At 57.1% G+C, this 12637-nt stretch overlaps 1 protein-coding gene across 1 annotated transcript in view; it reads left to right on the forward strand.

Annotated features, from left to right (window-relative positions):
* LOC111816580 (protein cordon-bleu-like) overlaps positions 1–11322 on the forward strand; it is a 54829-nt gene extending 43507 nt beyond the window's left edge. The window contains exon 8 of the mRNA XM_023714323.1: positions 10708–11322. Within this exon, the coding sequence (XP_023570091.1) occupies positions 10708–10749 (42 nt within the window). The 3' untranslated portion in view covers positions 10750–11322. The remainder of the gene's footprint in view (positions 1–10707) is intronic.
* The last annotated feature ends 1315 nt before the right edge of the window (positions 11323–12637 follow it).

Below are 12637 nucleotides of genomic sequence, written 5' to 3' on the forward strand. Positions count from 1 at the left end.
GCGGGCTGCAGGCTCGTCCTGCAGGCTCCCGACGAGCTGCCGGGGCTCTCACTGCCCCTGGCGATGGCCGTCCTTGTCAGATGCCGCCTATCTTCCCTGTGCCTGAAAATAAGATGAGCCTCAGATGTTCCAGCCTCCTCCGTGGGCATCTAAGGCTAGAGCAGGGACCCTCGCACGGCCTGTTTTCCTGTCCAAGAGGAGTGGAAAGAGGCCTCCATAGAGCCAGGAGCTGGCAGCCACTGAACTGCCTCTGCTGTGGCCCTTGGAGCTGTGCCCATGGCAGCAGGCCCCATGTGGCTCCCCCAGGAGCACAGGCCACCACCCAGGGTGCTGGCCTCCCAGCAGGTGGTGTCATGCATGGAGTGGCCAAGCTGGGGCCATCCGCTGGGCATCCGCGCGGCCTCGCACCTCCTGGATCTGCTTCGTTGCTGGCTGCCCACTATGGGCCACACGTTAGCATCCTACCCCCAAAATGCATCAGGCAGGACCTGGCCAGGGTGGGACACGCACCTTGGGCACACACTTGTGATGCCAGCACTGTGGGAGGCTGAGGCAGGAGGACCCAAGGTCAAGTCCCGCCCAAGCAATTTAGCAAAGAGCAAGAACCTGTCCCCAAGTCAAAGGACTGGGGTGTAGTGCCTCATACAGGCCTGGATCCGGCCAGTCTCTTCCTGTCCTCTCCTCCTCCTCTCTTCCCACCTCCCCCTTCTGGACCCAGGTGGCTTCCCCACAGAGTCTCACAAACAGGTAACTCGCATTCATGCCAGAACCTGAGAAAGGCAGAGGACTGCCTGACCCATCCCACGCAGCCAGTGTCCCTGGCCCCAAAATCAGACAAAGACACTAGAAGAAAGACAGCAGGATATCAGAAACAGCTGTGAGGCCCAGAGGAGGCCGGTCCTAAGTGCAGGGTGGGCTGCCCCGAAGCCATCGCATCCCCCAGCCAGCAAACAGAAGAGTAAAGCTCACGGCTCACCTCAGCAGCCACGTAGAGACTCTTGCCAGTATCCAATGTCCAGTTCTGATTTTCTTTTAAAAAGCTCTCTCTGAGGTAGAAAAGAACTTCCTCAAACTTGGTCAGAGTTATAAGGAGAGGAGAGAGGAGGAGACGAAGGACTTGGATTTGCACTCACACGCAGTAGCCAGGTTAATTCTGTTTTTTGTGTAGTTGTCCCGTGAGTCCCAAGCAGTACCTGCAGGGTTTTCTTTGTGAGGGTCTGGAGATCAAACCCACAGGTGCTCTGCCACTGAGCTACATCTCCCAGCCCATCTTTATCTTTTCTGTTGAGGCAGGGTCTTACTCAGTCATAGGGGGGTAAGTGGGACCTTGGGCTCCTCCCTCGGGGCCAGGAAGCAGGTATGCGCCTTGGCTGCCTGTTGCCACCTTGACCTCCCTCCTGCCTTCTGCACGTCTGAGCTGTGCAGCCGCTCGACCTCCTGTCCTCTGTCCTGTCCCTCCTCCTCCTCCTCCTCCTCCTCCTCCCCCAGCGACGGGCGCTGACCCGTAATAAACTGTCTGGGCAGACAGACTTCCTGCTTGGGCCTCCGTGCGTGCTGTGGTGGGTTTTTGTGCTGCTCTCAGACAAGCAACAAACCCCAGTCATGGAGGTGACGGGCTCCCCTCCACCCAGGGGCCTGGTAGTGGGGACCCTGGGGCACCTCACTGTGGCCTTCAGCCCCAGCACCTACAGAGGGCCAGTTGCTGCCCCCTTCTCTGTCCCCCCGCTCTCTGGGAAGTGCCCCCGGTGCTGTCCCCATTGCCCGTCCTCCCTGTGGCCTCTTTCCCTGCTTCCTCTGGGGCTCCCATCCTGCTCCTCCTGGCCCCGGGATGGCTCTGACCACTCACACCCTCTGCTGGCTCCACACTGAGATTTCAGGTGCTGGGGGGAGCAGGCATCCCCACCATGCTGCCACCAGAGTCCTTTCCCGTGGGGATGGGGAGGTTGTGTCAGGCCAGGGCAGGGTGGCTTAGTGAGCAGGCCCATCTCCCGACAACATACGCGGGACCCACACCTAGGAGGAGAGGTTTCCTTGAGCTCAGCTTCGAGTGTCTGGCCCAGAGCTGCAAGTCTGGGCAGGAGTGAGCGAGCTGTTCACCCCACACCGCCAGGAGGCACTTGCAGGAGCAGCTGGGGACTGGAGCCACCTTCCAGGTCGCACCCCAGCGACCTCCAGGCAGGCCCTGCCTCCTACACGGTCTGCCTGCACTCTGCAGTGAGGAGCACAGCGCCCATCCGTGCCCCACCACCTCCCAAAGCAGGGGCCTTGGGGACCTTCTAGGTCTGAACAGTGGCAGGGAGCTGCGCCCGCGGTCCCTGCCCACTTTCCCACAGCACAGCATCTGCAAGTGTCCTCTACATGGTGACGGTGCACGTCCCGGCCACCGCCGGCCTGAGTAACCCCATGTCTTGGTTGTAGGTGCCCTTGCTAGTGTGAAGTGCGGCAGAGGCCAGGCCTGGTAGGAGCCCACCCAGGAGACCCTGTCACCGCCCCAGGAGTCCTCCACCCAGAAGACCCAGCAACTGCCGCTGGAGACCCCTGTGGCAAGGAACAAGATCTGTGGCAACTCTACACAGGCCAAACGTGTGCGGAGGGACCCGGGCGCGGGACGTCCTTGCTGGGGACGGTGTGCCAAGGAAATAAATGCCTCGTCTCTGAATGCAGAGTGGCCAAGAGCCAGCCTGGGGTCAGGAGGCGGGGACTCACTCGGCAGGGCTAGGGCCGCAGCTGGGTCTCAGGTCTGCGCACAGCGAAGAATCAGCCTCGGTCCCCCGGGCCCTGCGCTTGGACCGCAGACGGGTGGGTAGAATCGTCTCCTTGTTCAGAGTCCTAACTCTAGGGCAAAGCCCACAAATCAAGAGAAGTAATCACTGTCACAGCTCCCTGCTGCTGTGCGCTCTGGGACAAGATCGCCTTGTCCAAGATGATCGTTGCTGGTGATTAAACTGTTGGATTCTTTCTCCTTGGCATTTGAGGACGAAGCTCACAGGCGCCCTCAGAGCGCGAGCTGACCCTTGAGCCGGAGTCTGCTTGGTCTCGGGTCGGGCACTCGCGTCCTCCAGAGGTGACCGCGACCCCGGGGCTGTGAGGTGCAGCGGGTCTCTGCCGCCGACTCGCTGTACGGAGCCCACCGCCAGGGGCCAGGCAGGGGCAGGTCGCTGGTATGGGGTCGGGGCTGGGCTTCGTGACTGCGGCTTGGCCACCAGCCCGAGCCACGCACATCTGCAGAACTCCTGCTCGCTGCAGCAAAACCAAGCGAGCCAGAAATCAAAAGGACCCCGTGGAACAAATCCCACTTTAGCACAAAGGGCAGACAGCTTCGCCGCTGCTTCCGGCCAGCCAGGGCTTCTCACCGAAGCACGCAGCTGAGCGCTCTGGGCGGCCCAGCCACTGCCAACCGCCCCGGCCACGGCCGTCTGCTGTTTTCGTTCAGTGCCACAAATAAACAGAGACGGAGCCAGCCCTCCTGTGTTTCCACTGCGCCGTCCGGACGCGCCTGCTGAGGCAAGGGGGGAGCGCACGTGTGGCTGGGGGGGGCGCCCCGGGGCTGAGGTGGCCGGGACGTGGCAAGCTTGAGCGGGCCGGGCAGCTTGGCAAAACCCTCGCTCACAATGAAAAGCGCAGAAGGCTGGGGTGTCTCAGTGCGAAGGCCCTGGATTGAATCCCGGTACAGACGGAGCGAGCGATGGAGCAAGAGCTGCACCGCGGCCGCCACACTCCCCCAGACCTGCAGCGGACACTCAGGGTTTGCCAGAGCTGGAGGCAGGGGCGCTCCTCTAGCCCCCAAGCCTGGGCTCGTGGGTCATGTGAGATGGCGGCCTCCACCCCAGCCCCAGCTTCCCCCACCCCCGCAATCGGCTGCCTTGGGATTTTCATTCATTCATTGAATTGCAGACAGGCCCTTCGCCCTGAGTGACACTCCCAGCCCTTTTTCAAACTTTTGAGACAGGGTCTTGCTAGGTGCCTGAGATACGCAGGCCTGGCTCAGCCATGAGATCCTCCTGCTTCAGCCTGCACCGCCCTGCCACCTCCAGGGGCTGTACTCAGACTGCTCACATGTGTAGGTTGTAGAGGAGCTGACTGATGGAAAGCCCTGCCCAGGGAAGGTGGAAACCCTCCAAGGTGCGCCATCCGTGCATGTGAGCCGGTGGCCTTGTGGGCCCGCACTTCATTCAGCGGCAACTTTGCAAGGCTGCTACTGCTCAGCTTCGTGATAACCACCCCCTCCAACAGGGCGGAACTTGCTTTCCCCAAATACACTCTTATGTATTCACGCTTTCATGTCTTACGTGGAACTCCTATTCATCCTGCAAAGCCCAGTGCTCTCCATAACCACACCCTGCCCTGTGGAAAGGGACTCCTCCCATACCTGTGGTCACTTCTCACTGGAACCCATTAAACTTAGTGGTAGTCAGCTCCCTAGGCTGTGTGGCATTCGTGGGGGATCTTCAAGCCTGGGACACAGGTGAAGGGCAAGCCTGTGTGGAGCAGAGTTGAGTGTACCAGGGTGGCAGGAAATTCTAAGCTCACAGCTGTACTCAGCCGCTGCTCCTGGGCAGCTGCCCAGCCCCGGAAGGACAGTGCTGCCATGTGCAGAGGGACTCCAAGTAGCAGGGCCACTGAGGCCACAAGGGACCCAGATGTTTCCAGGTCTGAGCCAGGCGGAGAGGGCGCAGCGGTGAGGACCCGGAGTCAGCCGAGTTGGGCTGGCACTTGGCTTGGGCAGAGGACTCAGAGGTGTGGCCAGGTGCACAGGGAAGCTGGATGCCATGTGGTGACCTCAGAGACGGCTGTGGCCTGGGTTCTGGGACACACTGAGCAGGGGCCAGGCCCCAGGTACAGCCGGGTCTGATTTTCATGGGCCACGCAGGGCACGGTGGTGCTCAGGGTGAGCCTGCAGCGGCTGCCTGTCCTGGGCTGCAGGCTGCTCTGCCACCTGCCTCTTCCCTCCTGTGCACCAGAGGCGCAGCTGTCGCTTGCCTGCCAGGCCCTGGGCTTGGGGCTGGCTCCCTGCAGTGTAGACGGAGGAGTCAACCCAGCAGAGGTCCTGGCATTCTAGTGCCCTGCAAAGCCAGGTCACCTGTGTGGGCACAGCTGTGTGGCTTCACACCATCCCTCTCCTCAGAGCACCTTGAAGTTGGGGTGCCCGGCACCAGCGGGGTGCCCTCTGCACCACACCCAAGAAGGGCCTGTCCTTGGAACGGAAGACAGAGTATTTCGCTGCCGCCATAGGCAGGAGATGTCTGCTCTGCAGAGTTCGTTCCTCCCCAGTCCATGTGCTTGGGTCTCGTCGTTGCCCAGGTAACAGTTTCTGGCCCAGTTCTGGCTGCTCCTGTCTTGCAAGCAGCCCAGTCACTGCGATGCAGAGCTGGTCTCCGTGATGCACACTATACAAACCAACCCTCAGTTGGCAAGCTGTTCTGGCTCTGTACTTCCTGCTTGCTTATCCCATATAAGCCCTAGGCCACCAGAGGCCAAGGCCTGACATTCTGGGCAGAATCCCAACCAGTGCCCATCAGTGTCCATAAATCTGGGGCCAAACATGAACTCCACGTCATGGGCATTGCTGGGCAGGGGCAGGGCTCCGCACTGGACCTTGGGGAGCTTCCGTTCCTCCCTGCAGGACCCAAGCTGCAGCCACAGGACACCTGTTCTGGGCTCCGGGTGACCATCAGTGGCTGGGGGGGGGGGCAGCTATCTGTGCCACAGGTCACTCTCACGCTCCCAAAGTGAGGAGCCTGAAGTGCGTGACACGGTGCACGTGTAGGGGTCCCCTAAGCTTCCTGTGTGTGAAGGCTGATGACCCAGGGCGCTGTACTCACCAGAGGACCTCAGCCCTGGGCCCCTTAGGGGCTTTGAGGATGAAGGGGACAGAAGCCATCTTCCACTCCTGGCCAGGCAAGAGTGACATCAGCCAGTCACCCAGACAGAGAGGGTGGCAGAACAGGAGTGGAGCACAGCTGAGCAGCGAGGCCGCTTCGGAAAGTGATGCGGTGGCACGGGGGCTTTGCAAGCAGGGACCTCGTCTTGGAAGCCAAGGAACCACAGGAGTCTGGGCAGAGGGTGCAGTGGTGGCGAGCGGAAGGTCCCAGAAGTCTCCTGTCCTGAGATGTGACTGGTCCCGGATGCCGTTCTCCCGAGTAGGGAGATCTATTGGTCTACTGATGAGGCTAGAGGTTCGGCTCGAGGTGCCTTGCATCCCCCTCCAGCCTCCCTTCTCAGCCTGCTTCCTGGCTTCAGTGAGCTGAACACTGTCCTGCACCGGGCTGTAGACCAGGGCTTGTGGCCTAGAGCCTCGGCCAATCTCTCAAGCTGTGGGTGCTGAGTATTTTATCCCGGAGACTAGAAGTGGCAGGATGAATCCCAGAGCGGCCCTGTGCCCAGGGAGCAGAGGCCGGAAGAGGGGTCACCGTGGAGCTAACAGGGAGCTGGGAAGCAGCCGGAGATCAGAGCGAGTGAGAGGGAGGAGGAGGGCTTCCCAGTGAGCTCCACATCTGGGGAGTTCCAGGTGTGGCCCACAGCACCGCGTCCTCCACAACATCCCAGCATGGCCGAGGAAGAGCCCCAGCTTGGGGGCTGCAGAGATGAGTGCCTCACAAGCTCAGAATCACAAGATTTCCCATGGTCCCAGTGAAAACACCAGAGTTAACACGGTTGTAGACTACACCACACCAAAGTTATTGTTCTTATTATGATGTTATGACTATGATAAAAGAGCTTTTTTTTTCAGTCAGGCTTGGAGGTGCATACCAGGAACCCCAACATTCTGGAAGGCTGAGGCAAGATGATTGCAAGTTTGAGCCCAGCCCAGGCAACCTACAAAAACCAGTTTCAAAATAGAAATAAAAAGGGCTGGGCGTGAAGCTCCGGGCAAAGAATCAAGTTCAGTCCCCAGCACTGTCAACACAAGCCACGGAGACAGCAAGAGCAAGCACGTCCTGGGGCTCCAGGGGTCACAGAGAATACACACGGGTGCACAGTGCCCAGGTCACCTTGCCATGCACCATCCTGCGATTGGGGCCGAGGGGCATGCACCCTGCCTGTCATGCGTCCCTGTGGCCAACCCATCGCCCGAATGGGGCTACGCGTTTTACAACAAGAATACTTGGTTCTGTCCATTTCTCTGCTCTGCGACCAGCTCTCTAAAGACCCAATACAACTGTATTCACTTACCAGTTTTGCTGTCCCTGGTCCACTGTTGGATTCCCTCTTCATGTCCCCTTTTCCTCTGTTCAGCTCCTTCTGACGAGAGCCCAGCCACATCACAGTGGACAGCCACCTCTAATCACTGTCACCCGGAAGCACCTAGAATAATGTCTGGTGCTGGCGCCACGCCGCGCCACCCCAAGCGCCCTGTGGCCTTAACCCTCACAGTGGGCCTTCTACATTTTTGGCCATAATAGATCTGCAGCCTATGTATAGCTCATTTTGCTTTTTAATTCACATTTTCATGATAACTTCTAACTTTGACTCCTCCTCCACATACCGAGCACACATCTTGGATTAAGCCGCTGCCCAAGGCTTGGCCACAGCTAACTGCATGCCTGTTTCACTTCAGAAAAGAAGTGGTATTTTCATTGAGATAGCAATACATCGCAAAAAATTGGGGGGAAAAAGTGATAATGTACATACATAGAGAACCATTGGTCTATTTTTATTTTTAGATTTCTGCATTTTTTAAAAACTAGGTTTAGTCTAGATTTATTTTATTAAATTCCTGCTTTTGTATTTGCATATGCTGTTCCATTGTATCTGCTGGCAGTTTTGTTTATCTGTGAAGACGACTCAGTTGCCGGAAATCACCGAGGCCCTAAGCAGCCGTCCTCAGGGACTCTTCTGCTTTTGCAGAGACGGTGACCTCACATGTCAGCAGAGATAGTCTCACCTCTTCCAAATCTTATGCTCCCAATTGTCTGGGTTAATGCTCTAGTACAAAAACCAGGCATGCAGATTGCAGTCTGGCAGAGCGCACAGTGCTGGCGAGCGGAAGGTCCCCGAAGTCTCCCGTCCTGAGAAGTGACTGGTGCCAGGCTCTTTCTCCCGAGTAGGGAGATCTATTGATCTACGGATGAGGCTAGCGGTGCGGCTGCAGGCGCCTTGAGTCCCTCTCCAGCCGCCCTTCCTCTGCAGGCAAGAGAGATGCCATCCTCTCTCTTCCTCTGCACCGTCCCTTACTCAATTCCTCTTCTTTTTCCTTTCTCTTCTCCTTTGATGATGGTGAGACCACAAAGGTTTCGCTATTATAAGAAAGGTGTGGCTTTTGGTATAAACTGTAATGATCTTTTTCAAAGAAGGAATCTGACATGGTCTTATACTGCATTTTGGTAAATCATGAGTGTAGAATTTTGTTAAATGTTTTCTTGACATCTATCAAATTGATAACCAGATTTTCTTCTTAGAATCTTCCCTAGTCCCGAGTCACCTTTTCATTTCTGGAATAAGCACTGTTAGGTCCCAATAAATCCGGGCTTAAGCAGGAGGCTCGATTCAATCCCCATCGTTTTGTTTGGTTAAGGTGGACAGATATGAACAGGTGAGACTTCTGCACATAACATGAGCCCTCGTGGCCTTCTGCTTGGAGAGTTCTGGAGCGTTTTAGGGAGCACTGCAGTTTTCTTAGGCGTAGTGGTTTGCTAGAATTCCCTAAGAATAGGTGAGAGAGAGAGTGCTTAACACTCTCGTGGCTTTCTCTGCTTCTTCTGTGGACACTGGTCCTGAGCAAACACTCTGCCTCTCCTGGGATCACCTTCAGGGAGCTGTGGTTTCCTCTGAAGGCGCCCTTCTATCCAGGCTGTAAAAGTGAGCTGCAGAATTTTCTGCTCAGCATGTGACTTGTTTTATCCCTTCTTTTGTAAGGGTTATTTTCACATCAACTCCTCATTTTGGGTACGTGGTACTTTTGTTTCATGTTTTTCTCTCCTTTTTAAAATTAAGATGGGAGCTGGGTTAATGCTCAGCAGCATAAGTGCCTGCCTAGCAAGCGCAAGGTCCCAAGTTCAATCCCTGGTACTACAAAAAATAAAATAAAATTAAGATGACCATCGACTTGGCAAATTATTCATTTTTTGATTACAGTTTTTACTGGTATGAATTTTATATCATTGTATTACATTTCCATCATTGCTATTTTCAAGATGTTTTGAAACTTTGTTTCAGTTTTCCCCTTTGAGTCTCGGGTTATTCAGTGCCTGACAGTCGTTGGGTGAAATCACACAGAATATTCATGAAAAATCCAGTGAGGCAAGCCCGACACCTGCCTCGCCGTGCCGTGTTGTTTCTGCTTTAAGCTTATGTTTAAATCACTGACATTTTTTTTAAAATGAGCATTTACTTTATTGTAGGTTGGCTATGAGCGTTATGAATGAGTCTTTTGGAGAGTTGAAGGGTTTTGCATAAGTTCCAAAATATGATCAATTTTTAAGAAAAGCCCATGTCTCCCGGGAAGGCGATGCATCCACTCTATAACCTGCTCTCTGAATCCCGTATGCCTTGACCCGGGCGACCCGGGGACCCAGCCCCTAGCTCCTCTGCTGCTCGGCTATAGGCTGGGAGAAAATTGCCTTTTATAGATGTGTTTTGAGCCTTTGCACAGCTGCCCCAGCCCCACGACAATAGCCCCTGCTTTCTTTTTGTTTATTTTGATCACACCAGCATCCGTGACTTTTTACATTTAAGTTTTTGAGTCAGTAGTTTCAGCTCTGTCTTCCAAGTGGCAGTGCTGGGCTTTGGTCTGTCCGCCGAGCTGATCTTTTTGGGGGTGAGTTGAGGTAATGTATATTTATCAATTTAGCCAATGTGTTTGACCTTCCATGTTGTTTATATTTCAATATGCATTTTTAAAATTTTTAACTAATTTGTAAAAATATAAATTTGTACATACGTATGAGCTACAATGTGATGCTTCAATATTTCTATACATTGTATGATGTTCAAATCATGTTAGACACGTTTTTATCCTCCAGTAAGTATTGTTCCCTTAAGGTAAAAACATTCAGCATCCCTTCTTCAAGGGATTTGTTTGTTTTGAGACAGGGTCTTGCTATGCAGTTCAGGCTGGCCTTGAGCTCACTTTGTAGCCAGGCTGGTCTTGAATTTGCAGAGATTCTCCTGCCTCAGCCTCCTGAGGGCTGGGATTACAGATATGTACCACCTCGCTGGGCCTCTTCAGCTTTTGAAATGAACAGTGCACTGCTCCACCCTGTGGACCCCTGAACTCTCCCCTCCTTGCCCTCCCTTCCTCCCTACACAACCTGGTAGCTGTGGCTGAGTGCCCTCAGCCCCCAGAACCCCCCAATCCACTCTCCTCTCCTCTGAGATCAACTCCTCTGGGCTCCCCATGGCACTGAGACGCAGTGGCCTTTGTCTCTCTGCACCTGGCTTCTTTTGTGCAGCATAATGAACCCCACTTCCATCCCACAATGAAAAGCTAAGCTAATCCAGGAGACAGTGGCTTTCTGATTCCTGATCCAGAAGAAAATGAGTCTTGTCCTGGACCAGGGGCTTCTGGGGTGAGCTGCAGAGCCTGGTGGATGCCCCCCAGGAATGAGGGTCCCGGGAGAATTGGGCCCCTGAGCTTCGGAGGAGAAAGGTACCACAGCCAGCCAGGGCCTTCCCTGTCCTGGCTGCACCCACAGTCACACCCAGAGCCCAGCCCCGTCCTATTCCTTCCTGTTTCTCATCTACACTTTCTCTGCCCTGGTCCTGCAGAAGCTTGAATGGCATTTGCCACGCACTGATGAGAGAAGCTAGCCCAGGGCACAGCGGCTCCGGGAATCTCAACAGCCCCTGAGGCCTGGGCACCTGTCAGCAGGGACACTGTGGAGGATGCGGCATCAGCACAGGCCTGGTGCCGCCCTCCTGCGTCCTGTTCGGCACAACTTTCAGGCCTGGAGTGAGATCCACAGACACCCAGCAAGGAAGATAGCGGAGGGCCAGAAAATGCCCTGCAGGCCGAGTCAGATCAGACGCCTGCTCCCACCTCGAGCCTGTCAGGACGTCAGCCAACCCTGCTGGCCCTCTGTTTCCACCCCAGTAAAGCTAGCACTGTGACAACTGCTAGGGTTGCTGGCATTCAGTGAGAGCGAAGTCAAATGATCCCTTGTCACCAGGGGTAGTTCCCGTAGAGTGAGCGGTCCAAGCCCCCAGCCCCCAGCTGTGAGGGGCGCGCATGGCTCTCGGAGAGCTCTGCGGGCACCAGCTGCGTCGAGCCGCACAAGATCCTGCACGTGAAGTCATCGCAAGGCCTGCAGGACCGTCGCTGGGCGCGGTGCAGGGGCCTAGAGCGCCCCTGAGAGCCTCCCGTCGCGCCAGCCAGTGCCGCTGTCCCCTGCGCTCACATCTCGCCTTCAATTCGAATAAAACCGAACTATTTCGTGCCTTTTATTGTCAATCAGTGGTCGTAGATAATTAAGACTCTGTTAATTCTTAGCCAACAGCGTAATTAAGAGGCTTCATGATGTCGGTGTAGGGCGGCAGCTCCGGCACTCCCTGGAGTTGACTTAGAGTCACGCGTGATCGCATTAAAACTGCACACTCCCTGGCTTCCGGCCGAGGCATCGCGGGAGTCGCGAGGCGGCGCGGGGGCTCTGCACAGAGATCTCCAGGTGATCCTGGTGCACCGGTCGGTGGGGAGGCGAAGGGCAGTGGCGCGCGGGCTTCTCAGAGGAGGACCGGCAGGCAGAAGACAGAGGAGCCCTACGCGCCGCGCAGCCGGGCGGCCGGGAGCAGGAGCTCGCCACTGCGCAAGGCGGACGGGGCGGCGGCGTCCGAGCGCACCCTGGGAAGGCAGCCCCAAGGGCCCGCGGTCCTTCGATGGTGCACTCGCATTGTGCAGAAGAAACCCCCGAGACTTAGGAAGGTGGCCTGCTTGCTCAGGGCCCCCCGGATTCTCCATTCTTGAGGACACACGTACAGGCCAGCGTTCCGGGGTGAGCAGAGCCCGGGGCAGGTCCCTGAGGAGGACTTGGCGAGGCAGGAGGTCTGCGTGCGGCCCCTGCGCCTTCCTCCGCCACGGGCCGCGCCCTCGCTGCTCCTGCCTTGGAGCAGCCGACCGGGGCCCGCAAGCCCCGGAGCCGTGAGCCCGCGAAAACTGTCCCTTCCGCTGTGGGCGTCGGGCGTTGCGTCCAGTGATGGGGACCGGCGCATCCCAGCTGCCATCCGAGCCAGGGCCTGAGTCTGAGAAACTGACGCCCAGCTCGCGGAGAGGCAGGCGGAAACCCTCCCTCCTCCACGTCGCTCCTGCTCGCGCGCCTCACAGACGGACGGATGCTGCCGCGCAGCCCGAGGATGCGGCCGGCCGGCGGGCTCCGCGCTCGTGCGCTAGGCCGGGCAGCCTTGCGCGGTCCGCCGCAGGCGTGGACACGGGCCGGAGAAGACAGCGCCCCCGGCCGCTTCGTCCTCCGCGGGCCGCTTCGTCCTCCGCGGGACCAGGCCACGCGCTTGCAAGCCTGAGATCGGAGCGGGAGGGAAGGCCGAGCAGGTTCTGCCGCAGGGTGCAGATTAGAACTTGCCAGCCGAGCGCTGGGCTGCGCGTGGGACCCTAAAGCGGTCCTGGGCAGGACGCGAGGGAAGCCGCACCGCAGCCGGCTCTGGACGCCCCCGCAGTGACCCGAGGTGTGCGGCGCCCTGCTGGGTGTGC

This window comes from Octodon degus, unplaced genomic scaffold (assembly GCF_000260255.1).
Source record: "Octodon degus isolate 3935 unplaced genomic scaffold, OctDeg1.0 scaffold00035, whole genome shotgun sequence".
Classification (NCBI taxonomy): Eukaryota; Metazoa; Chordata; class Mammalia; order Rodentia; family Octodontidae; genus Octodon; species Octodon degus.